Source organism: Oreochromis niloticus, unplaced genomic scaffold (genome assembly GCF_001858045.2).
Source record: "Oreochromis niloticus isolate F11D_XX unplaced genomic scaffold, O_niloticus_UMD_NMBU tig00001668_pilon, whole genome shotgun sequence".
In the NCBI taxonomy this organism is placed as follows: domain Eukaryota; kingdom Metazoa; phylum Chordata; class Actinopteri; order Cichliformes; family Cichlidae; genus Oreochromis; species Oreochromis niloticus.
In genome coordinates, this window is record NW_020327444.1 from 366,230 (window position 1) to 390,389 (window position 24,160).

General features: G+C 39.5%; 2 protein-coding genes across 9 annotated transcripts; both read right to left on the reverse strand.

Moving 5' to 3' along the window:
* Positions 1 to 1,017: 1,017 nt before the first annotated feature.
* Positions 1,018 to 9,955, reverse strand: LOC102076318 (uncharacterized). 2 transcript variants are annotated; one of them, XM_025904441.1, is made up of 21 exons: positions 9,385 to 9,955; positions 6,628 to 7,920; positions 6,366 to 6,505; positions 6,026 to 6,230; positions 5,847 to 5,948; positions 5,571 to 5,761; positions 5,374 to 5,487; positions 4,614 to 5,262; positions 4,437 to 4,514; positions 4,055 to 4,218; positions 3,842 to 3,961; positions 3,720 to 3,767; positions 3,556 to 3,639; positions 3,381 to 3,446; positions 3,133 to 3,224; positions 2,571 to 2,631; positions 2,423 to 2,473; positions 2,290 to 2,334; positions 2,141 to 2,205; positions 1,956 to 2,064; positions 1,447 to 1,837 (listed from the first exon to the last, which is right to left on the reverse strand). In XM_025904441.1, exons 1-8 carry the CDS (start codon positions 9,419 to 9,421, stop codon positions 5,248 to 5,250), a joined length of 2,097 nt encoding a protein of 698 aa, XP_025760226.1. In that variant the 5' UTR covers positions 9,422 to 9,955; the 3' UTR covers positions 1,447 to 1,837; positions 1,956 to 2,064; positions 2,141 to 2,205; positions 2,290 to 2,334; positions 2,423 to 2,473; positions 2,571 to 2,631; positions 3,133 to 3,224; positions 3,381 to 3,446; positions 3,556 to 3,639; positions 3,720 to 3,767; positions 3,842 to 3,961; positions 4,055 to 4,218; positions 4,437 to 4,514; positions 4,614 to 5,247. The 2 variants fall into 2 exon arrangements, 1 of the variants encoding a protein (XP_025760226.1); XR_003217593.1 differs by lacking the exons at positions 3,133 to 3,224; positions 5,374 to 5,487; positions 5,571 to 5,761; ... (3 more) ...; positions 6,628 to 7,920; positions 9,385 to 9,955 and adding an exon at positions 5,347 to 5,357 and having other exon boundaries at positions 1,018 to 1,837.
* Positions 9,956 to 17,822: 7,867 nt separating this feature from the next.
* LOC109199775 (G2/M phase-specific E3 ubiquitin-protein ligase) lies at positions 17,823 to 23,730 on the reverse strand. Of its 7 annotated transcripts, none has more exons than XR_002060073.2 (7): positions 23,051 to 23,730; positions 21,806 to 21,906; positions 21,323 to 21,679; positions 19,659 to 19,909; positions 18,670 to 18,798; positions 18,447 to 18,587; positions 17,823 to 17,951 (listed from the first exon to the last, which is right to left on the reverse strand). XR_002060073.2 is itself a non-coding variant. In XM_019355110.2 (6 exons), exons 1-5 carry the CDS (start codon positions 23,071 to 23,073, stop codon positions 18,576 to 18,578), a joined length of 516 nt encoding a protein of 171 aa, XP_019210655.1. In that variant the 5' UTR covers positions 23,074 to 23,730; the 3' UTR covers positions 17,823 to 17,951; positions 18,447 to 18,575. The 7 variants fall into 7 exon arrangements, 3 of the variants coding, with proteins under 3 accessions (XP_019210655.1, XP_025760227.1, XP_019210656.1); XR_002060071.2 differs by having other exon boundaries at positions 21,323 to 21,357; positions 21,544 to 21,906; XR_002060072.2 differs by having other exon boundaries at positions 21,544 to 21,906.
* Positions 23,731 to 24,160: the final 430 nt, after the last annotated feature.

The window sequence follows — 24,160 nt, forward strand, 5'->3', positions numbered from 1 at the left end:
TTGTCGAATTTACATAAATCTTCTAGCAGTGTAACCCTGAAGTGCTGTACTGTATGTTTGTAGGTTTTCTCCCAAACAAACACAACAATGCCGACGATACATTTTGCACCGCCAAAGGCGGTTTCATTCCATAATACTGGACTTATGTTTCTACGAAGGTTTGAACTATAAGAGTGTTTGAACAAAAGAGAAAAGTGTGAAAATGTTCATGCCTGTCTGAGAAAAGTGTATAAAGCATGTAGTGAGGGGTTTTACAGTCTTAACATCTATAATTGTAAAAAATAAAGTGATTTCACCTACCGCGGGTTATTTTTAGAACGTAAGACCAGCGATAAACGAGGGACTGCTGTATTATTAATAGTAGAGTCTGGGACATTTAATTGATTAACATCAACACTGATTATTATGCACTGTTATTTTTGTTCAAGGAGAGCAAAAAATATAAAACTTTCTCTCAGTTTGTTCGTTGCCAAAAATGGCCACTTTTTGTGTATGTTCACAAAATGCTATAAAATGTATATTTCTTCAAACATTTATCTACTTTTACCGACGTGACTCTTTAAAAATCCTTTTCATCAAAATCAAAATTGTATTTAAATTTTTTACTCTTTATAGCCAGTTAGGTTATATATTACCATTAACTTTTCAGATAAAACAGTGATAAAGTCCTAATGTTTTCATGAAACTTCCTTTTTTTTCCCCCCATCTGAGCATCGGGGAAAAGGCTGTCTTGCAATTGTTGAGGTCACTAGTGTGTGCCCCATTTCTTCCAGGATCACTCTCTTTATAGGTTTTAGTGGACTCCTAGTACTGTGAAGTGGTTTCATGGGACAAAGGCTTTGTATTCCAAGATCTGGGAGACTGTAGAAATGAGCAGTGATGCCCTTCCTACCATCTTTCCAGAAAAATAAGTGATCTGGAAGCTGTTAGGCTTACTTACAGCAGCAGCACTTTCTGCACCTGCATAAACTCCAGGACACATTTACTAACAGTGTGTGTTGCTGTATGTGCTGCAGCTTTGAATTTTTTAATAATATATATTTTGTTAATATTTTGGCTATGGTGTCTTGTACAAGAGTAAAAGTGTTTTTAGCATGTGCTTCAAAGCTAAGTTTGACTGGGAAACTCAAAGCTCAATAGTCTGTATCAACAGAAATTCACTGCAGCCTATGTAATATTTGATGCGTCATAATTTATTCTACTCTATCTTGCAAATACATATTTGTGTGGCAATGTCATGCACAACACACACAACTATTAGATCCTTAAGATCAAACCCGTGTCATTCTTTTGGTCCACTGCAGTGCAGCAGTCAAAAAAAAAGAATAAGTGAAGTGGCCACAAATGGCCAGGATAGAGCCCAGAGTGCTTATGCTGTTACATTTACATTTAATGCTGTTACACTGTAATCCTTTATTAAAAGTATGGACATAGAATCAAGTGAACAACATTTTGAAATAAGTTTAATTGGAATTTTGTACTATGCAAAAACAAAACAAAAACAACAACAACGACATATTAAAGAAAGAAACAAATATAACAAACAGCCAGTGCCTTTATTTGTCCATTACATGTCAAACATAGCACTGACCCTTAGTCCCTGCTCATCAGCACATGCTTTCAAAAAGAGCTCCATGTCCTCTGCAAACTGAAAAACAAAGAGGAACAAGTCCCTTGCTCCAGTGTCTTCTTCCTCTGACATGTCTCTTAAGACCCTCTGCTGGTCCCCTTGATTTAAGGACAGATATTTTGGCATTGTTACGTGTCCACGGAAAAGTGCCTTATTTTGGACAACCCACTGCACAGCAGGACGCAGATCTTCAACAACTGCTGGCTTCTGTGTCGGGCAAATGGGGATAAAAACATAGCTATTTCTCTGTTGCAGAACAGTTTTTAACAGTTATTCAAATGTCACTAACCATGTAATTACACTACTGTTTAAAGTGAATACTGACCTGACTGACTTCCTGGAACTTGTGCTTTTTCAGTCTGAAAATGGGCACGTGTTGTCCTTCAAGCACAGCTTTGGCTTCCTCTCTCCAGTGTGCAAATAGCTTGCCAGAGCTTAACAGAAAATTTTGATATTGTTAAAGTGTGTAAACTTTGACACAACATAGAACAGAAGTCAAAATATAAATACCTTCTGAGATCAAAGTTCTCCATCAACAGCAAGCACCACCATTTACGCAAGTAGGGCATGTCTGACTGTAAAATATTAATATGAAACATATTTAACAACTTTCAAAAGATTCAAGACTCCATTGCTGTGAAAGTAAATAGGATACTTACTATAGTATAGTCAAATGGTGCATCCAGTGCCACGTACAGAGCAGACTATTTGGAAGAAAAAATAAAAATGTCATTTTTTTAGAAGCTTAAATTAGCTTCTGTATGAATCTCAAGAAGAGAAGAGAAAAATTACCATCAGCATGAAGATCCCACAGTCAACTCCATAGTCTTGGCTTGAAAAACCCTGTATTACATTGAAAATAAAGGCTCGTTAATAAAATCCCTTAAAAGAAGACTAGTGTAATTCATATTATTCACCATACACTTAAACTAGCACATACCTTCAAGTCAAAGCTCTTTTTTTCTGACCACTGCCCGGGAATGAGCTTCACTGCAAGATTCCTTTTTTTCAAGACAGTTACATTCACAAGTTAACAGACATCATCATGATGGGTGTGAAATGTTTATTGCTAATAGCACCAACTGTAACTACAGGCCTTAGGAACGCGACCTCAACAAAACAGCATAACAAAATGAAAAAGTACAGTCACATGCTCACAGTTGGTCAAAATTAAGCATTTTCAGCTTTAATTTCAGGTTGGCATATTTTACAAACTAATATTTAATGGTGTTTTATGTTAAACTAGAACATTTGAAGACCCTATTTATGTCTGAAACTCATCTAAAGACAGCATCACTGACTTGATCAGAATGTGAAGATGAGAAATAGAATAAAATGTTGAAGCATCATGCTGATATAGTTTATAAAAAAAGCATGTGAGTGTACTGTATGTGTGAACACTCAAGATCAGCAGAACATGATCTGGGATGCACTTAACCTGGAACACTGAACAGGTTCCTGAAAACTCTGGAACAAACCAAACATGCTTATAAAAATGTGACCTCAAAAGTGAAACATATTGTTGGCCACCAAATCCTGCCTTTGTGTATAATGGGTCAAGAAAGAGGATTTCTCTTTTAGGTGGCTTCAGTACCTAAAAGACAGTTAGCCATGACTTCAAACCTGAAAACAATGTCATTGCAAGCGATCACAATCAAAGACTTTTGAAACTGTGTCATAAAAGCTTGAATACATCTCAGACACATAGCAAAATTCTAACAGTTTGTATGTGTCAAAAAACAAGACTTACACACAACTGGAAATGACCAGGTGTCTAGAGAGGGAGAACTATGATGTCCATCCTCTGAGCATCAGTCTGAAACACAATTTTATTTTTAAGTATTCTGTATATGAACTCTCACCAAAGTTATAAAAAAAAATCATTTTGATTACTTGCTTGTTTCTTTAAAGGGCGGTACACTTACAGGAAAGGACTGCAATGGATCACAGCCATAGGGTGCAAGCCAAGTCCGGGTGACATACAGATTTTCTATGTAAATGCTTATCCCCTAGAATGTAAAAACAGCACATTTAAAACAACAACTCTTTAAATTAAAGCTTGACGATCCTCGTATACAACATACAGTACCTTTGACTGAACAATTTTAGTGATAAGCTCAAAACAGCCATTTCCAATCTGAAACAGAAAAAATCATCAAAAAAAGGAATGTACACTTTATTATTTCATATTCATAGAAACAAAATAATTACAGTCGATTCCATTTGTTTGTTTAAACCCAGTGTCCAAAAATCTGCCCGCGTGATGCATCCAGAAGACGTTTCAACAATCAGCTCATCTTTGGGTCTGCTGATGTCCAGAACATAGTTGAGCTAAAAAAACAGAGAGGTGTCATAGACTGTGGATGACAAAATCAGATAAGCACTAAAAGTTGCACTTTGCGACATCTGAAAACTTTAACATACAAGCTGTTGTTGGCCAGGGTGCGGTACAAAACACCATGATGAACGGCTGGCCAAAATGTTCTCAGGCTTTGTCAGAGCTTCGCACGGTGGTCCACACAGGTCAGGAAAAGTTGCATCTGTTGACCTTCTATTGGCTTTCTTGTTGTCAACTCTTACCTGAGGTTCTATAGGGATTTTAACAGGTTTCAGACAGAACACTACATAGAATGCATATTAAATGCATACAAATGCAAGAAAAATAAGCACTATTTATAGAAGGAAATTCATTTGAAACAGCATGTAACAAGTTCGTTTATGAGCCCTCAACTACAACAAGATAATGAATGCAAGATTATTATTTCACCTATATATGACAATCACCATTCAAAATAAGAAATTTTACCAGTGTCACCAGACATTGAAGGTGCTGGGTTCAACACCGTTTCTGTGGTTTCTCTGGGTTTATTGCACACCTGTGGGGCTAGGTACACAAAGAAAACAATATAAACACACAGATAGGAACAAATCTAACATGTGAACAATGGTAGCGTTCTGGTCATGAGACAATGCATGTACTTACCTACGACAGCTTGACCCAGTGCCGACAATGAGATATTGATCTTTCCAAGTCGACCATGTCTTAGCTGCCTCTCCAGAAGTTTCTTGTTGGTGACAGTGTTATAATGATGAGTTATATTTCTCATCAGAAACACGTGTGGATGGACTCATATTACTTAAAAAGTAATTGCTTTTCCTCATGTTTGCAAAGAACTGTTCAACAACTTGACTGTTCAGCCAGCCTTTCAGCTCTGGGACAAGTTGAATTCTGCGTAATATGTCCTTGGGATCTTTTGTATTTCCCTCGTGAAATCTGTCATACAGGACATAATGGTCAGATGATCCAGTGACAGGATGAGGATTTTCATTTACACTATCCATCCTTTCATGTAGCCATGGAAGATTCACTTTCAGGCTTCCATCCTGTGCAGCCATGACATTTTCCTCAGTGGGCTCAGCCAGTCGACCTTCATGTGGATGAAATGGCAGTTTATCAGGAACCCGCAAATTGGTGTGTGCCACCAAACCCCTCGCAAAATCGTAAACACAGACGTTTGGCATGTGCTTCCAGGACAGGAGAAGGTCAGCAAAATCCCGGGGACTTTCAGCACGAAGATTAAATTTAACACTGTATACAATGCCATGTGGACATAGTATTACAGACCATCCTCCTGCAAGCAAAGATTTAAAAAGTTGTTTGTGATTGTAATTACATATTTTAATGCTACTTCTAATAATCGCTAAGTGATGCTTACCAGAGGCCCCCATATGCTTTGAAAGACCTTATCATATGTCTGCCTGCTCTTCATCTTCTCCCTCAGTCTGGTGATGAGATCAAAGCGGGAGCCTTTGGAGTCGATGTTGCATGCTTTACACAATTTTCTTACCACTCCAACCTGACAGTAATTAGGGAAAAATGTAAATGGAACAACCCAAGAACTTTATGTCACATATTCTGAAAACATAAAAGCAATGTTACCTTTTGTTTGGCGAGTTCATCCAACAGACGGTCTTCTGTGACACTGCTAAGCTTTGCTTCATGTGAAGAGCTTGTTCCTACTTTTTGAAACTCTGTGTTAAGCACAATGTCACTTGTTCGAGTTTCACTCCCGATCCATGGTGCCCAGTGCGTGTAACTTGGTGGAACTGAAAATGGATTCTTCACGCCGCCTACAGAAAATGGCATGTTTTTATTTACAATCTAAATTACTTTAAAACACTGAATGACTTTCAATAAGTTTTTGCCATCACTCACTTGGAAAAAACCCACGGCTTATCATTTCCAGGTGAATAGAGTTCCAAAAACCTTCAATGTCATGTTCACCATTGAAGTCTTCCGGGGCTTTGAGGTCACTCACTATAATAAATTGACTCATAAGAACATGCACATAATGTACACAATGAACTATAAACACAAATGTACATTAAACTTACCTGCTAACTTGAACACCCCTTTTCTGTGTAAGTCCATAACTACCACAGGGGGATGAAACCCACAGTTTATGCAGGAGTACATGTAGTCTGTGTCAGTCAAAGCCTCAAAATGGCAATAAGCATGAAAAATGGTATCCCTAGAAGGAAACTTCACTCTTCTTAAGCCCTCCAATGAGTCAATGACCCTTGAAGCGGATACATGGTTCTGTAATATGATAATAGGGTGAAGAAGACTATGATTACACAGATATTTAAATTTGGGCACCAACATATCATAATGACACAAACACATTTTTAAAGCAATCTTCAGATGAGTATATTTTATTTTTGTGATCCTCACCTGCAGATTTTCTCTCAAAAAAAGGCAGAGTTCAAGACACAAAACAACGTGGTTGTCAAAGTTGTGAAGCCCATCTGTCCACTCCTGGTATCTGTAGACCATGTGGCACCGAGGACACGATCTATGGTGTGTTGAAACATCTGTTAAAGACAAATCACATTAATGTCAAAACATTAGTATAGGAACAATTATAACTAATTATTTCACACTGATGTTTAATCTTATTCAAACTTTATTTGAATAAGAAAAAATTAAAACTTACTCTCAATCACTCCCATCATGCTGACAATCCTCGCTTTATTGGTAACTAGAACAGCCTCATCAAGTTTTGGGTGCTCTGGGCAAACCTGGCACAACGTTTCACATGGAAAGAGCTGTTTCTGATGATCCATTTTCTGTGAGATGACATTTTCTGGAAGAGATCCAGGAATTTTTTTCTCTTTAAACATATAGCGGATACTCCTTTCGATAGCAGCATTGTCCTCAAAGGAAGAACTCTCCTGAGTCATCTGTGATGGGGTGCCTGATGATAGTGGTACAGTTGATTTGAAGATGTCTCTCTGTGTCTGGAAGAGATGCCATTTAGCTATGTTTTTATGAGGACATGATATTCGTGGCTTTGCACAAGCACAATGCAAGGTGTTCCTCAGAGCATTGTAAGTCACAAATATTCTGCCAAGACGGCAGAAACTGTGTATTTCCGGCTCAAATACAGACAAACAGATCTGTGTTGAGGATCCACCAAAATCCACCCTCACACAAAGTGGAGCATGTGCCATCTGGGCAGCTTTCTGTCTCTTTATGCATGTAGCAGCTTTGGCCTCTCCAAAAAATTTAAGGTCCACCATTTCCATCACGATGTGCTCTTGAAGAAAAACCTCCTTTACAGTTTCTCGGCAGTAATCTAGTGAGCGAAGGTGCTCACATAAACTGAAGCCTAGTCCGCTCCGCTGGGCCAGCAACTGGTATTGCTGACATTCCTCCAGCTCACATCTGATATTGTGAGACATCCCCCATGTTTTCCTCTGAACGTGAACTGGCACAGAAAACCCATGGCCAGTTCTCTGCACAGCAAATAACCCTGTAGTTTCATCTACACAAACACACTGCAGATGACTGGCCAGGGAAACATCTATTGATCGGTTGGAGTGCTTCCTCATCATGTGAGCCTTGTAGTTTTTGGTACGAAGAGTAAGGCCACAGTGAGGGCATGTCATTTTCATGGACTTTCCATCAGCTGCAGTTTTATTGAACACAGAGGGTAGAGCATAGGAATGTTCTAACAAAGATTCAGAAAATGGTTCAGATACCGAAGACAAAACCTTGGGGGGGAGATGGGGCTCCTCAAAGAGTACTGCCGGAAGAATAGGGGTCTCCTCGGAGAGTTCAGCGGGGAGCAGTCCTGATAATGGTGGCTGACTTGGCATTGAAGAATGCTGACAAGACAATAAATGCCTTGCCATATCCCCACGCCGTATGATTGTAATCTTACAGACAGGGCAGTGAAAGTGTCCTGTTGTCCTACAAGGCAGCCTGCACCGGCATATCATTTTATCTGTAAGAGATAAAAAACAAACAAACAAACAGACGTAATTTAAATGTAGTTGTATAGAATGCAATCAATTTATCTAACAATCAGATTGTACATGTTAACAAAAACATCCAAGCCATGCTCAATAATGAAAGCAAAATGGTATGGATCACAAAAGTTATGTCAAGAAAAGTGGTGAAAAGTAAATAAAAATATATTTTATAATATAATATATATATATATATTTTATAAAAACACTATTTTTGTTGCAGACGAATGCACTGAACTGTACAATGTCAACAGCAACTTTTAAGCCAACAAAGATACTGCAGAAGTCCTTAAAAAAGTGCATATTTATAACTATAAAGTATATTTAATACAAAGATACCATTGAAATGCAAAGCATTTTTTATATGCACACTTAGATGCTCCTCAATCTTTGCCCTGACGGTAGGGCTGAAAGTGGGGCACAGAGGGCAGTGAAAGTCCTCTGCAACACGTGTTGCATTCCTGCAATTCTGGCTTTAAGCCCGAATTCCAGATTGATATGTGCATCTAAAACAGACAGAAAAACAGATTAACACCATATACACATTTAAGTTCAGGTTTTAGCAGAAATAACAATTTACAGTTGGCATGTAATAGATTTGGGAAGAAAATTCTTGAAAAACCCCCCCAAATATTTTACAAGACACTTTAATTTGTGAGATATGTTTCTATTGACATATAACAGTCAATTGAACAGGGGCTAACTAAAATCTGGGCAATAAAAAAAGCTGTACAGAATAGAATAACGAATAGAAGTATTGATAAATATATAAATCTGTTTGTGACGTAATTTACGGTGTTGACGCTAACCAAAGGTGTCACAAGTACACACGTTCCTTACTACAGTTTAGATACCTCTGTTTAAAAATAATCAAATACAATTAGAAGCATTGACTCGACTTTTTAGTCAAGTGGAAGTAAGAAGTACAGGGTCTAAAATATAATTTATGTACAAAATTCTGAAGTAATCTTGCGTCCAAAGCACGCGTGCGGGGGCTGATTTACAAATGTACGGATTACAAAGTACAGACACGCATGCTAAAATGTGAGAAGTAGAAGTATAAAGAAGTATACAGTAGGCACAAAAAAGTACAGCAGTAAAGATACCAGAAAATTCTACTTAAGTACAGTATTGAAGTATTCGTTATTTTGCATCTCTGACGCCAACAATAAATCATACTTTAATGCAAAATGTGGTTTTTTCTTCTTCTCGCCCACAGAAGCCGTTAATCCAGCTCTCTTACTTAAACCAGGCCCAGGAAAAAGCATATTTGTGTGTTTCTCTGCCATGGAGCACGATGAAAAAAAAAATTAAAATAAGAATGAATGTTGTTGTAACGCAAAAAAAGTGGCAACATGATCATTGTAAGAAAACTAGACGATTCCTAGAATTATGAAATCACTAACGGCAAATTTATTTAAGAAAGACTCTGTCCCAACCTTTGCGATCAACTTGCAAGACTTCCACGGTATCCATGCGTGTTTATGGCTACTGTGGAGGTCACGTGCTTCCGGCTACTGTGGAGGTCACGTGTATCCGGTTACTGTGGAGCTCCACAGTTCGAACCACTTCCTGAACCAGTCACGTGGTACAGCGGGCAGCGAGGCTTCGGACGTCATCATTTTCAGCTCCTCCCATAAACGAAGCAAGCCTCGATACGCGCATCGCGGAAACGCCCCCTCCATTACTCGACACAAGCTTCGAAGCCTCGATACAGAACGTCCCATCACTACTGCTGTGTATGTGTGACCAGCCCCACCGTGCGTGGCTCTTTGTGAGTAGCTCTTAACCGAGTAGTGGTTTTGCTTAGGTGACGGCGGCCTCCATTACTTTGTTTGGCCTGCCTGGTTATCGTTAATAGCAGCGTTGCTGTCTTTTTCTGTTGAAGCCTTATAGTTGTTTTCTTTGTTGAAGTGGTCACCATTCTCTTTGTGTTGATCTGTTTGAGTTATCATTAAAGCAGCGGTGTTGTCTCTTTCTGTTGTTACTATTTATATGATTATTGCGTTAATTGATTATAATAAAGATTTATTTTGTGTTGAATACCTCTGCCTGGCGTTCTTTTCATTTCAACCCAGATCCAACTGTTACTGTCCCCCCCACCCTCTTCGCCTAGCTTTCATGTGGGAACGTAACAAAGTGGGGGCTCGTCCGGGATCGGAATGAAAGGAGTTGAGCTAATTACGATTGTGAACAGGTGTTTGTGTGTTGTGTGAGGGTCATTTGACTAGCTGCTGCTCTCCCTGGCTAGAACAGGGGAGTGTCTAGCTGAGCGTTTGCTCTTCCTTCGGACACTCGTTTTTTGTTTTGCCTTTTTTATTTTCGGAGCAAACCCGGGTGGGGATTGATTCTCTGTTGGGGGTAGGCTTTTCGGTGCCTTCGGCACTTGATGATTTGCCTTTAAAGTGGCCTCGAGCCTGGTACACTTCAGAAGCTAGGTGAGGCTAGAGTCTGAGTAGGCAGGACTGGGGAGAGAGTTGGTAGTATTTTAGTTAATGGTTGACTTGACACAACACGTTTTGTTTGCCTGTTTTTTTTTGGTTTTTTTTTGGTTGTGTAGTGAAGGTGTTGTTTGGCCCTTGGGTGGTTAATTTATGTGTTTCGGGCCGATTTGAGTTTTCATGGCCGCTTTTGATATATCTGGGTTTACGGCAAAGCCGTCGCTTGCCGTGCTGGATGTTTGTAGGAAGAGGGATCTGCAGGAGGTGGCAACATATTACGGGATCAGTGTCTCCACTGGTCTACGCAAAACAGAGCTGAAGGCTGCTCTGGTGTCCGGGTTGTTGGAGAAGGGGGTGGTTGTAATGCAAGAACCCCCGAGCACACCCGGTCCGGCTGGACCAAGTGCAGCGCCTCATGTTCCAAGCCAGGTCGTAGAACCGTCATTGTCTACACCCGTGGGCCAGGGGCTGCCCGAGGGCGGGCCAATGACGCTGCCCCGTTTTGATCCGCTCTCCACCCAGTCATCAGAGGGTTCTAAGCAGGATGCTAGGCTCAAAGTCCGTCTGGCTCGTCTCCAGCTGGAAAAGGAGGAGCGTGAGAGAGAGTTCCACCTGAAAAGGGAAATAGAGCTTAGGCGTTTGGACCAGGAACTGTCCTTCTGACAACTGTTACTGTCCCCCCCACCCTCTTCACCTAGCTTTCATGTGGGGACGTAACAGTTGTCAGAAGGACAGTTCCTGGTCCTCTGTCACTGCTCCAAATTGACACCAACCATAAGTTAATTAGGTAACTTAAACATAACTCAAAAGTCATAGGGCACATTTGGGTCCATTACTATTTAACTCATTCATGCATATACAAACACTGTATTTTACATTATGCCATTACTTTACCGCCAAGTTAGCAGAGATAGAGAGAGAGAGAGAGAGAGAGAGATGTGTATGTGTATGTGTATATATACACATGTATACAGTGGCTTGCAAAAGTATTCGGCCCCCTTGAACTTTTCCACATTTTGTCACATTACAGCCACAAACATGAATCAATTTTATTGGAATTCCAGGTGAAAGACCAATACAAAGTGGTGTACACGTGAGAAGTGGAACGACAATCATACATGATTCCAAACATTTTTTACAAATAAATAACTGCAAAGTGGGGTGTGCGTAATTATTCAGCCCCCTGAGTCAATACTTTGTAGAACCACCTTTTGCTGCAATTACAGCTGCCAGTCTTTTAGGGTATGTCTCTACCAGCTTTGCACATCTACAGACTGAAATCCTTGCCCATTCTTCTTTGCAAAACAGCTCCACAACTGCCCTGTGACAGCCTCAGAGGTTGTCTAAGAGAATGTTGGGAGCAACAACACCATGAAGTCCAAAGAACACACCAGACAGGTCAGGGATAAAGTTATTGAGAAATTTAAAGCAGGCTTAGGCTACAAAAACATTTCCCAAGCCTTGAACATCCCACGGAGCAATGTTCAAGCCATCATTCAGAAATGGAAGGAGTATGGCACAACTGTAAACCTACCAAGACAAGGCCGTCCACCTAAACTCACAGGCCGAACAAGGAGAGCGCTGATCAGAAATGCAGCCAAGAGGCCCATGGTGACTCTGGACGAGCTGCAGAGATCTACAGCTCAGGTGGGGGAATCTGTCCACAGGACAACTATTAGTTGTGCACTGCACAAAGTTGGCCTTTATGGAAGAGTGGCAAGAAGAAAGCCATTGTTAACAGAAAACCATAAGAAGTCCCGTTTGCAGTTTGCCACAAGCCATGTGGGGGACACAGCAAACATGTGGAAGAAGGTGCTCTGGTCAGATGAGACCAAAATTGAACTTTTTGGCCAAAATGCAAAACGCTATGTGTGGCGGAAAACTAACACTGCACATCACTCTGAACACACCATCCTCACTGTCAAATATGGTGGTGGCAGCATCATGCTCTGGGGGTGCTTCTCTTCAGCAGGGACAGGGAAGCTGGTCAGAGTTGATGGGAAGATGGATGGAGCCAAATACAGGGCAATCTTGGAAGAAAACCTCTTGGAGTCTGCAAAAGACTTGAGACTGGGGCGGAGGTTCACCTTCCAGCAGGACAACGACCCTAAACATAAAGCCAGGGCAACAATGGAATGGTTTAAAACAAAACATATCCATGTGTTAGAATGGCCCAGTCAAAGTCCAGATCTAAATCCAATCGAGAATCTGTGGCAAGATCTGAAAACTGCTGTTCACAAACACTGTCCATCTAATCTGACTGAGCTGGAGCTGTTTTGCAAAGAAGAATGGGCAAGGATTTCAGTCTGTAGATGTGCAAAGCTGGTAGAGACATACCCTAAAAGACTGGCAGCTGTAACTGCAGCAAAAGGTGGTTCTACAAAGTATTGACTCAGGGGGCTGAATAATTACGCACACTCCACTTTTCAGTTATTTATTTGTAAAAAATGTTTGGAATCATGTATGATTGTCGTTCCACTTCTCACGTGTACACCACTTTGTATTGGTCTTTCACCTGGAATTCCAATAAAACTGATTCATGTTTGTGGCTGTAATGTGACAAAATGTGGAAAAGTTCAAGGGGGCCGAATACTTTTGCAAGCCACTGTATATGTGTGTATGAATATGACAGAGAGAGAGATCTCTAAATTCTAACAGATTAAGAGAAGTTCACCAGCCTTTGCATGCTTTTAGAAATGTGTGATCCACTTTCAAATTTGACAAGTCCTAACTTGTAATGTTTCATATTTGATTATTGGTGAAAAATGCAATTAATTAATTATACTCAGTGGCTGAAGTCTTAGGGGTTGTGTCTTTGTCTCTTTACAGATATGGACTTGTGATGTTTGGTGGTGTTGATGGCTTCTCAAGGAAGGTTTGCATTCTTCACTAAAATAGCAGAAAATGTGATGCTAGTGTTGCCCCCCTGGTGTGACAGGTGCCTGGGAGGGGTGCAATCCTAGATCCCGCAGCTGTATATTGAAATAAAGAGGCACAGATCATTAACTTGTTTACAATTCAACTGCAGGATTTATTCTGCACATCAACAGGGGAACAAGTCATTAATCGCCTCTGATAAGAACCAGCAATTCTTTGTAACGTGTGGCATAACAGCTGTCAGCGCATTGTCAAAAGTACAGGAATAACCTTGGCGAATATACATTAACCATCATACATATAGATAACATTGGCTCGCAGTGACCAGGTTGCCTCAGCCTTTGTTCCGGTTACACATACATATCACTTGCATCAAGAAATACAATGTACTGTAACTCACAGCCCATGAATAGCAAATAACTATTCATATACAGCACATGAGTGGCTATGCAAGGATCAATTACAGCTTTTGCATCCTGTCTTACTTCAACAAGACATATAGAGAACACACAACTGAGAACGTGCATTAGCATCGCTACGGTACTTGAAACTCATTTTCCCCGCTAGTTAGTCCCTTAGCCTAGCATAATCACGTTCACATCACGATCTCATTCAAAACACAACAGTACTTAACTTATAACGGTATACTTTCATTCACGAGTTCACAACAGTCTTATTGCTTCTACTGTGTTACCTATTAGTCATTTTGAGGACTAGTAACCCACCTGTATATTGAAATAAAGAGGCACAGATCATTAACTTGTTTACAATTCAACTGCAGGATTTATTCTGCAGATTTGCCTCCCAGGGGGGTTTACGCTTCTCCTGGCCGCTATGCGCCACCTAGTGGTATTTTTAAGTAATGCCATGGAAGATGTAAAGTATAATTAGAAAATACTGAATCAACACTGAAAGATATAACAAAGACCAAAATATAACTGGGGTGTTCCCTTTTTTTCTTTGTTTGAAGACATAAACTGAACTAACATCCCCATAAGTCTTTTTATCTCTTAACTTTTTAACTATTGGTGTAATCCAGATTTACCAGCCACACATTTCAACTTAAACACATATGTTAACCTATTACACTAGTACTAGTACTTCCATAATGTCTCTTTATTTTCAGATCTTGTACTTGAAAGCAGCTAACAACAACAAGGCTTCTACAGCACTGACATTCTTCCTTGAGGCTGTACAGAAGCATGGATTTCCATCGAGGTATAATGCAAAGATTTGCTGTTCACATTAGAGCATAGAGGCTTAAATCAGTCTCACTTCAATTTTGAATACACATTCGTGCCTTACACACATGCTTGCTGTCTGGAAATGATTGAATTTTCCTATCATTTGTATTCTATTTGCAGAGAAATACTACAACAATGATAATACTAATAATAATACTAATAATACGTTTTACAACACCTTAAGGTTACCTTACAATAGCAACAATACAATATATTGAAACATTGCAAATAAAATTTAGACATAAGTTAAAGAAGAAAAAAGCAAGCATGACAGTATAAAAGCTGAGCAAGTTAAAATGGACTAACACAGAATCAGGTGTATGCAATTCTGAATAGATGGGTTTTGAGACGTGACTTAAAAGTGGTGAAAAAGTTTGTGGTCCGGAGATCTGGCTGAGGTACATCCAAAGTCTTGGAGCAGAACAACTAACGGCTCTGAGTCCCGTTGTAGTTAGACAAGCATGTGGAACAGACAGAAGGGAAGCTGATGAAGAGTGAAGTGTATGAGGGGGCGAGTACAAATGTAGAAGATCAGATGAATATGAACGAATATGTCAAATCAGCGTCAGCTGTTTCCCATGTGTTTTCATTTCCTCTAATCACACTTGTGTGTATTTAGTCTGTGTGTTTCTGTTCATTCTTTGTCATGTTGTATGTTGTCGTTTGTGCCATGTTTCCATGCGTCTCTGCTTCTACGCTCCAGGTTTTAGGTATCTTTGTATCCACGGCGAGTTTCATGTTTTGATTTTTATGTTTATCTTTAGTCTGCCCAGTTTAGCTTCATCTCTGCCTTTTGCTTTGTATAGTTTTTACCAGCCTTAAGAAACGGCTTGCTTTCTGTTAACATTCAAGTTTTGTTCCACATTCCATTTTTGTCTGCACTTGGGTCGACTATTCATACTTCACACAGTCAGCTGCTCAGCCAGACTGTGACAGAACACTTTGCAAGTTAACATTACTAGTTGTGCATTGTACTTTTCGGGAAAATATTTACAAATATAGCTCTGCATAAGAGCTCAAAGAGCCCTAAAAATATTATACAGTTGAATGTAAAACATTGCTAAAATGTGATACTCTGTAATTTCTGTGTCCTTTGTTTTTCATATTTTTAGAGTGAGGGGAGACCAAAGAGTTGAGAATGTTGACATTGCTCGATACGTGTTTGAAGTTCGGGGCTGTGGTAGAGGAAGCTTTATGTCTGGCAAAAGCGTGCATAACCAAAGGTATTCCTAATTTATAACAAAAACATATTTTTGATTGCCAGGTGTAGTATTCTGGCGTTAATTATTGAATGTCACTGTATAGTGATTTTTTTTTTTTTTTTTAATGTTTGTTTGTCTGTTTTTTTTTTTAAAGGATAGAGCGCCTGTGGCGCGACGTTTGGAATGTTGTCACCAACATCTACCACGATCTTCTTCACAGACTTGAGGAAGACAGAGTCTTGGATCCAACAAACTGTACTGACCTTTTTTGTGCACAGTATGTGTTTTTGCCATGAATCCAAGCAGATTTGGAGACGTTTATTGAAGGCTGGAACAATCACACTCTTAGGACAGAGCGGAACTACACTCCAAACCAACTATGGGAGATTGGAAAGACTCAGAATCCAATCGATCCTCCTGAAAGTATTGTTGTATGATTATACATCTCTAAATTATTCACATCGCTTTTTTGAAGACAAAAATATATGTATATCATTGACAAAATTAATAAAGCATGTATTTTAAAGACTTCCTGAATTGATGGCGTCTAATTTCAGGCAGAGTATCCAGATGTGGACATTGCAGACTTGGACCAAACTGGTATTTACCTTCCAGAACTTGTGTCTCCACTTGACAATGAGGATTTGGAAAGAGTGAGACACCTTTTCAATACCATGAACCCTCTATGTCCTATGGGGCTGACATTTACAGTTCCCTTGTCCAGTATGTGGAAGGCGTTCTTGAGAACAGGCAGGATTTATAGCTTTATCTAGAATGATGGTTGAAAATAAGCTGCCCTAACAGATGTTTACATTATGTTGAATTATCAGTTTTTTTTATCCAAGGACAGTTGGTAAAAGTCTGCATCAATATTTATTTTCAGTTTTTAATGTTATTGCATTTTGTGTTTGATGAGTTTAGTTATATTTTCCTGATAACCCGTCAGTTAATGCAAAGGTAACATGATAAATGCTTTCTGTTCTCATGTAAATCCTTTGTTTAATAATAGCTTCAATAAAATTTTGTTTTGGTGCCATCATGCCTATTCTTGCTGATTTCTATTTTTATTTAATTGTAAAGGCAATATTCAATTGATCTACTGTATTTACAGTCTGACGAGAATTCTTTTTCTTAACTTTGATGGAGTGGCGACCAGTCTAGAATGTAACTTGTATTTAAGTCCAATAACTGCTGCTTCAAATCCATGTCCTTGACAACTTCTGGATTTTAATTTGGGGTGTTCAAGCATATTTCCTTTGATTTACAAAATGATTTCAAACAACCTCAAAAATAATCAGGAAAATTATCATCCAATTTTCATAGCTCAAAACTTGACTTTATTGAAAACAGCTTGAAAGTTACAAAAACTCTCATGACTGTAGAACTGTAATGTTTTGATGTGTGTTAGCTGTCCTGCATGCGGTAATTAAATAGCTTGACCACAGCTGACAGTGTGGCAGATTTTTATTAACATTATATTCAACAGCATTGGACTGTGTGTAACATTTAATACAGCTTTAGTATTAATCTACTTTTTTACACCTCTTGTAATCCATGAAACTGCTTCAAACAAAGAGATGATGTGAATCGGATGCATGACAATGACTTCAAGTTAACAAAACAACCCTAAATAACACAATCATTAGTTCCTTAACTTCAAATATAAATGTTAATGGTGGGAACTGTAACTTTAATTTTTATATTTAAACTCGCATAACAATATTCCCAAAAAATCAATAAGCCTACGTAAACAGTGAAACTTTTGGCTATGTAAAACATTTTTCAAGCATGGTAAAGTTTATTCGACATCCAGTGTCTACAAATTGCTTTTAAATAAGGCCGAAACCTGTGGCACAAGTTGCAATGCAATCATCAACATGTTTGGAAAAGACATTGTACTCGTGGAAGTGCCCAGGGACACGCAACATTCCAAAACATGTACAGGATATGAGGTAGTCTGCTTTGACCACTTCAACCTTCATGGTACCAGTCGGAATTTCCCACCCGACCCAAAACCTCATCAGCTGGCTGAGCTGGAATGGAGTGGCTGTAAAAATAATCAATGCATTAGAAATCAAATTAGATTCAAATTTTGAATCGCAATGCAATTACACTTGCCTGTTTCAATGTAGGTCTTCAGAAATCCCACTGTTTGCATTTGGATGCTTAGTGGGTAAGGTGGATCATCATCGTCTTCATCATCGCCCTCATCTCCTGGCCAAACAATGTGGCTAAGAACAGCCTAAAATGAGATTTCAGAGACACACTTGAGAATGCAACTGCCTTAAAAACTGTTTTTTTACATATTAAATTTGTGAAGGGACTTTTTTCCGACACTTGGCATTTATATATGATGTATTCTATGGGGTGCTCATGATGGCACTGGATTACCTGGCAGCCTTTAAAAGAATTTCCCTCAGGATGAATAAAGTATTATCAATCAATCATTTTGTCTCACCTAAAGTATAATGGTAGAAGGACTGATTCTTACTTTTCTACTCTCCCAGACCCTTCAGTTTTTTCTACAACAATTATCATTCTCACAATCACATTCTTATTTTCAGTACTTCCTACCAAAAATTCATACAGAGCGGAGAGCCAGGGATCTTAACAAACTGCTGATCAGTATATGACCTACTCTACCTCCTGAGCTACAGCCTCCCCTAAAAGCAGCATTAACTGTCATGCCATCTCGCCTTGTCACTGTAGTCGGCATCTTATAAATGCATTGAAATACCTGTGCAGTAAGAATGCTGTCTTCATGCTGGGGAAAGACCACTGAGGCTGTGTCAGGTCTTTGTTGAAGCATAGTCAACAATCCGGTGTCCTTCAGACCTTTTCTGATGTGTTTTGTCTGCCTTTTAGTTCAGCCTATCACCTAAAACAATAATTAAAAATAACCACATGACATTTGCTTAGGTGATGACAATCTAAAAACAATTTTTAAAGGGCAATCTTACTGCATGATGGAGAAGCTGTTGGAACAGCCATCTGCAGTTTTCTGCACTGACGGGTGGCAAGTCCCAGGAAATGGCCAAATTGTTAATGTCATCCTTCTGCTGCTCAGTGAGGTGTTTGTTACCGTCAAGCTTATAGAGGAGAAAAATTCAAATTTTAGTATGTTGCAAATGTATTGCCTGAAAAATCTGCATTTTCTTGCAGATATAAAAATGAGTTAATTTAAATTATGATTTCACTAATGCTGGGCTCACACTGTGCGATTTTTGGCCCATTTTGAGCCGATTTTTGAGTCGTGCGACTGATTTGGTGATCGGCCCAATTTTGGCCTTCATCGTGCGTCTTGCATCGTGTAGTGTACGTGGGATAACGAGAAGCGATTAGCACCTCACAACCAGCTCCCGATCATCAATCGCTTGGTCGTGAGGATTTCAAACATGTTTGAAATCCTCGCGACCGTCATGAGGGTGTCACCGCAGCTTCTCACACTGCGCACGCGAAAACACAAATGTCAGTGAAAAAGACGCCGCAGCAAGGCAGTGCAGCGTGTGATCTGGACACAAGCGATGGAGACACAACTTGTAGAACTTTGGAAAGCTCATCCGAGTCTTTTCGATGTGGACTCACGACCACAACAACCGTGAAAATAGTTGGATCTACACTGCTGCTCAATCACAGCTGCCTGATCAATGTTTTCATTAGTAATTTAGCAAAGTTGATGGTGGTGGTGTGTGTGTCTGTGTGAGTGAAATACAGAGAGGGAGAGCGAGCGACAGAATTTCTGTTATAACCTTCATTTTATGGATGCACAGTGTGAGCACTCAGGTCACATCAGAGCATCGGGCCGTATAGTGTGAGACCCTGCATCGTGACCTATGAACTTCTAACCCCTGCGAGTCAATCGTGCAGTTTGAGCAGGAGCTGAATCGCGCGACTGAAAAAATCGCACAGTGTCTGCCCAGCATTGGGCTTGAAGTAAATTAGTATTCACCCTGTAAATTGTAGAACGAATATCTAGATCTGGCACATCATCGAGCTGGACAGTGACAGTGTCTCTATCAGCATGGACCAACATGTGAATAATAGCCTTGCTGAGGCCATGCAATCGTGGCCCATCGTTCAAAAATGAATGCCCAATCATTCTGCCTGCTACCACAAAGTCACTGTCTGCCAAAATCTGAGAAGTAGAAGGCACTAGATGGTTCTGTTGTCCCTCAAAGAGAAGGGTCATGTTGGCTGCACCTGGAGAAGAACAGTACAAGCAAAATAACTATTGACATAAGTAGTTGATTAACGAAGTTGTCAAACATGATGCAAATACTTCAATGGTATCTTTTTTTTTTTTAATTTCTGGAGTAAATTTTTCGATGGATTTGTTTAAAAACTCATCTCACATTAATTAAGAAAAGGATATAGAAGCATACCGCTATGGGTGTTAAAGCCATGTTGCAACTTTAGCATTGCCATGCAGAAAAAATGTCTCTGGACGAGGGTTTTAATAGTTTTGCAATTTTCATTAGTTTTTATTTTTATTTCGTTTTGACTTCAGATTTTCAATTTTATATTAGTTTTAATTAGTTTTTACCAATTGTTTGCTAGTTTAGTTTAGTTTTTATTTTTTGGAAAATCCTTAGTTTCAGTTTAGTTTTGATTAGTTTCAGTTATAGTTTTAGTTGTGTTTGCAATAAAGTGTAACAAAATCCCAGTTTCATTATATCAGGCATTCTCTTCTGCTTATCCTTGGGTATGTTGCTATTCCAGCTACCATACCCTGCACCCTGCACAGGTCGCCTGTCTGTCACAGGGCTAACATGCAGAGACAGACAACTCACATTCCCACCTATGGGTTCTTTAAACAAATAAATAAATAAATAAATTAATAAATAAATAAATTAGGGGAGATGAACAACCGTTGATACCAGGCAACTATAAAACGTATATCTTGGCCACAACGAGACTATTAACTCTTGCAGCACCGGGTGTTCGTAATTTTGGTTCAAGTGAATTGATAAGCTTTTTGAAGGCAATTGACTCACACAGTTATGTAGATATCCCAGTCCTGTTGTCTCGGGATGCATCACGCTGCCTTGCCTGGGGTTAGCTTCTGTTTCTGGGGATGAGGGTTGGGCGTGCTCCCTTACCTTCTCAAGGTAAGCTAGCTTAGCCTTCTTGTGTGAGCTTTTCAAGTGCACTTTAAGGTTTGTGGGATTTTTTTCCCTTTAGAAATGTCCCTCATAATTTGTCTCGTTCCTCTACAAGACACTTGCTTTATTCAAAACATATTCAAAGTAATCCCAAATTGGACTCTGGCGCTTTTTCCAGACTTTTCCTGACATGATTCTGCGCGTGGACGGAGCAGCAACACAGACGACTCGACTAACGTACTGCCACCTGCTGGCATAATGAGACACAGCAAGAAAAAAACCTGGAAACTAAACTTCTTTTTCACCCTTGACTATTGTATGACACGCACACATAAACAAAAACTAAACATATTTTTGCTATAAATTCAGTTAATTTTAGTTAGTTTTGTGAACACTCATTACAGTTTTAGTTAGTTTTCCTTTTTTCGTTTTTATTTTTATTTCCGTTAACGAAAATGTTTTTTCACTTCTAGTTTTCGTTATTTCGTTAGTTTTAGTTAACGATAATAACCTTGCTCTGGACCCCAGTGCCAACAGCTATGTCACCTATTTTAAAATTGGGAAAAAGAAAAAACAACAACAACACAAGTAAAGTTACAAACTGCTTTACAGCACCCTTTAATGGAAAATTCTCATTTACCAAGTTGGAATGTTAACTTGGTAAATGAGTTAACATTTCAGTTAGTTTCTTTAAAGAAACTAACTGAATCTATGCATCAACATAAGCATTACCTTGTAAAGAACAATGAAAAGGTCCTGCCCAATCAATCTGTGGTCTTTTGTAGAAAGCAATGATCTCTCGGCTCTGGGATGTTTGATCTTGTCGAATGCCAATGATAGCTGTGATTATGGGGTTCTCCTCCTTTTCCTTTAAGAGATGCCTTTTAAACAAAACTGCAGCATCTTGCGGATCACTAGCCTTTCCCCACTGTTCTACTAAAAGATAAAGTACATTGTATGCAAAAATAACTCTGACATTTGGTATGAAAAGTACCTTCCTTATTGTTGGCTGGGATGTCAGTGTTCATCTCAGCAGCAAAATTGGGAAGTGTGTCTCTGACTTCATGTGCTGTGTGATGCAGGTCATCCACTTCACTTTACCCAAAGTGGTGCAAAAGAAAAAAAAAAGATCAGTGTTTAAATATATATAGACTGATCTATCTATCTAGATAGATAGCCAAACCCATCTGTTCTCTGATTGGACTGTTTAATTTGTGATTGACATGACATTAACCAATCAGCTAAAAGGAAGAAAAATAGGGTCAAAATTCGTACTTGTAACTTGCATGGGGTTTTTGGCTAAGTCCACACACAAATCTTTTTTACGGACGCACACACACACACACACACACACACATGTCTGGTTTGCTATCCTGGTGGGGACATCCCATTGACATAATGGTTTCCCTAGCCCCTTACCCTAACCCTAACCATTAAAAATGAATGCCTAACCCTAACCCTTACCCTAAACCTAACCATAACCTAATTGTAACCCTGACACTAAAACCCCATTTTCAGTGTGAAAATTGCTTTCAACCCCGAGGGGACCTGGATTTTGGTCCCCACGGTGCAGAAAGTCCCCACCAGTATAGTAAATGTCAGATTTTGGTCCCCACCAGGATAGTACGAACCCGTACACACACATTCTCACATGCATACACACACACACACGTTCTTGCACATGCATATGGGTGCTTACACATACACACTAATAGTGCCTTGTCTTAGAACCATTGGGGGGTTTTACGGTGGGAGGTGCTTGTGTTGTGTTGTATTGTGTAAACTGTAACTGTCATGTCCATAAAAAGGCTATGAGGACAGCTGCTCTTTGAAGGATTTAGGCTTCAAGAGCTGGTTCTTGACCAAAGCTTCCCTCGTTAGAAACGGATGAAGATGATCTCTTATGTTTTGCATTCTTCATGAGGAATAAGTCTCTAAACTAGCGGGGCATGTGGAAACACAGACCCAACATTGATATATATCCATATCTGTAATTTTGATACAATATCAGTTTGGTAAAAAATATATTTCTATAACTTTAATAATACAGTAACAAGTACAACTACTAAACACTACTGTATCCTAAGGGAACAAAGAATAAAATGTAACAGGGATAACATTTTAGAGAATTAAATTCCCTCAAAGGAAAAAAAATAAACTTGATATGCATATCTATACATGCAGGTTCCTGAATGTAACATTCAGGATTATTCACTGCAGGTCCAGAAATCAGAGCTACCTCATCAGATCCAAGTGTGACATCAGCTGACACTCTTTACAGGAGATTCCATCTGAACTCTGTGGAGCCTGATCTCAAGGTTTTTAAGTCTGACCCTGAAACCAGAAGAGGATCTTTCTCTCTCTTCAGATTCATTGTGATCCAGTGATTTCAGTCCTGCATGATCAGGCTGATGTTTGCACAGAGCAGATAATGAAGTGAATGTTTTTGCACAGCTGTACACCTTAATTCCAGAGTGGGTAACTAGATGCTTCTGTAAGTTGCTACTTTGAGCAAAGGATTTACCACACAACTCACAGATGTAAGGTTTAACTCCACTGTGGATGATTTGGTGTGTTTTTAAGTCTCCAGCCCGGGTAAAAGACTTTCCACACAAGTCACAGATGTAAGGTTTAACTCCACTGTGGATGAGTTGGTGTTTTTTTAAACCTCCAGCCTGGGTAAAAGACTTTCCACACAAGTCACAGATGTAAGGTTTAACTCCACTGTGGATGAGTTGGTGTGTTTTTAAGTTTTGAGCCCGCTTAAAAGACTTTCCGCACAACTCACAGATGTAAGGTTTAAATCCACTGTGGATGCGTTGGTGTTTTTTTAAACCTCCAGCCTGGGTAAAAGACTTTCCACACAAGTCACAGCTGTAAGGTTTAAATCCACTGTGGATGAGTTGGTGTGTTTTTAAGCCTCCAGCCTGGGTAAAAGACTTTCCACACAAGTCACAGCTGTATGATTTAACTCCACTGTGCATGAGTTGGTGTGTTTTTAAGTGTCCAGCCAGGGTAAAAGACTTTCCACACAAGTCACACCTGTAAGGTTTAACTCCACTGTGGATGAGTTGGTGTGTTTTTAAGTGTCCAGCCTGGGAAAAAGACTTTCCACACAAGTCACAGCTGTAAGGTTTAACTCCAATGTGGATGAGTTGGTGTCTTTTTAAGTGTCCAGCCCGGGTAAAAGACTTTCCACACAAGTCACAGCTGTAAGGTTTAACTCCACTGTGGATGAGTTGGTGTGTTTTTAACTCTCCAGCCAGGGTAAAAGACTTTCCACACAAGTCACAGCTGTAAGGTTTAACTCCACTGTGGATGAGTTGGTGAGTTTTTAAGCTGCCAGCCT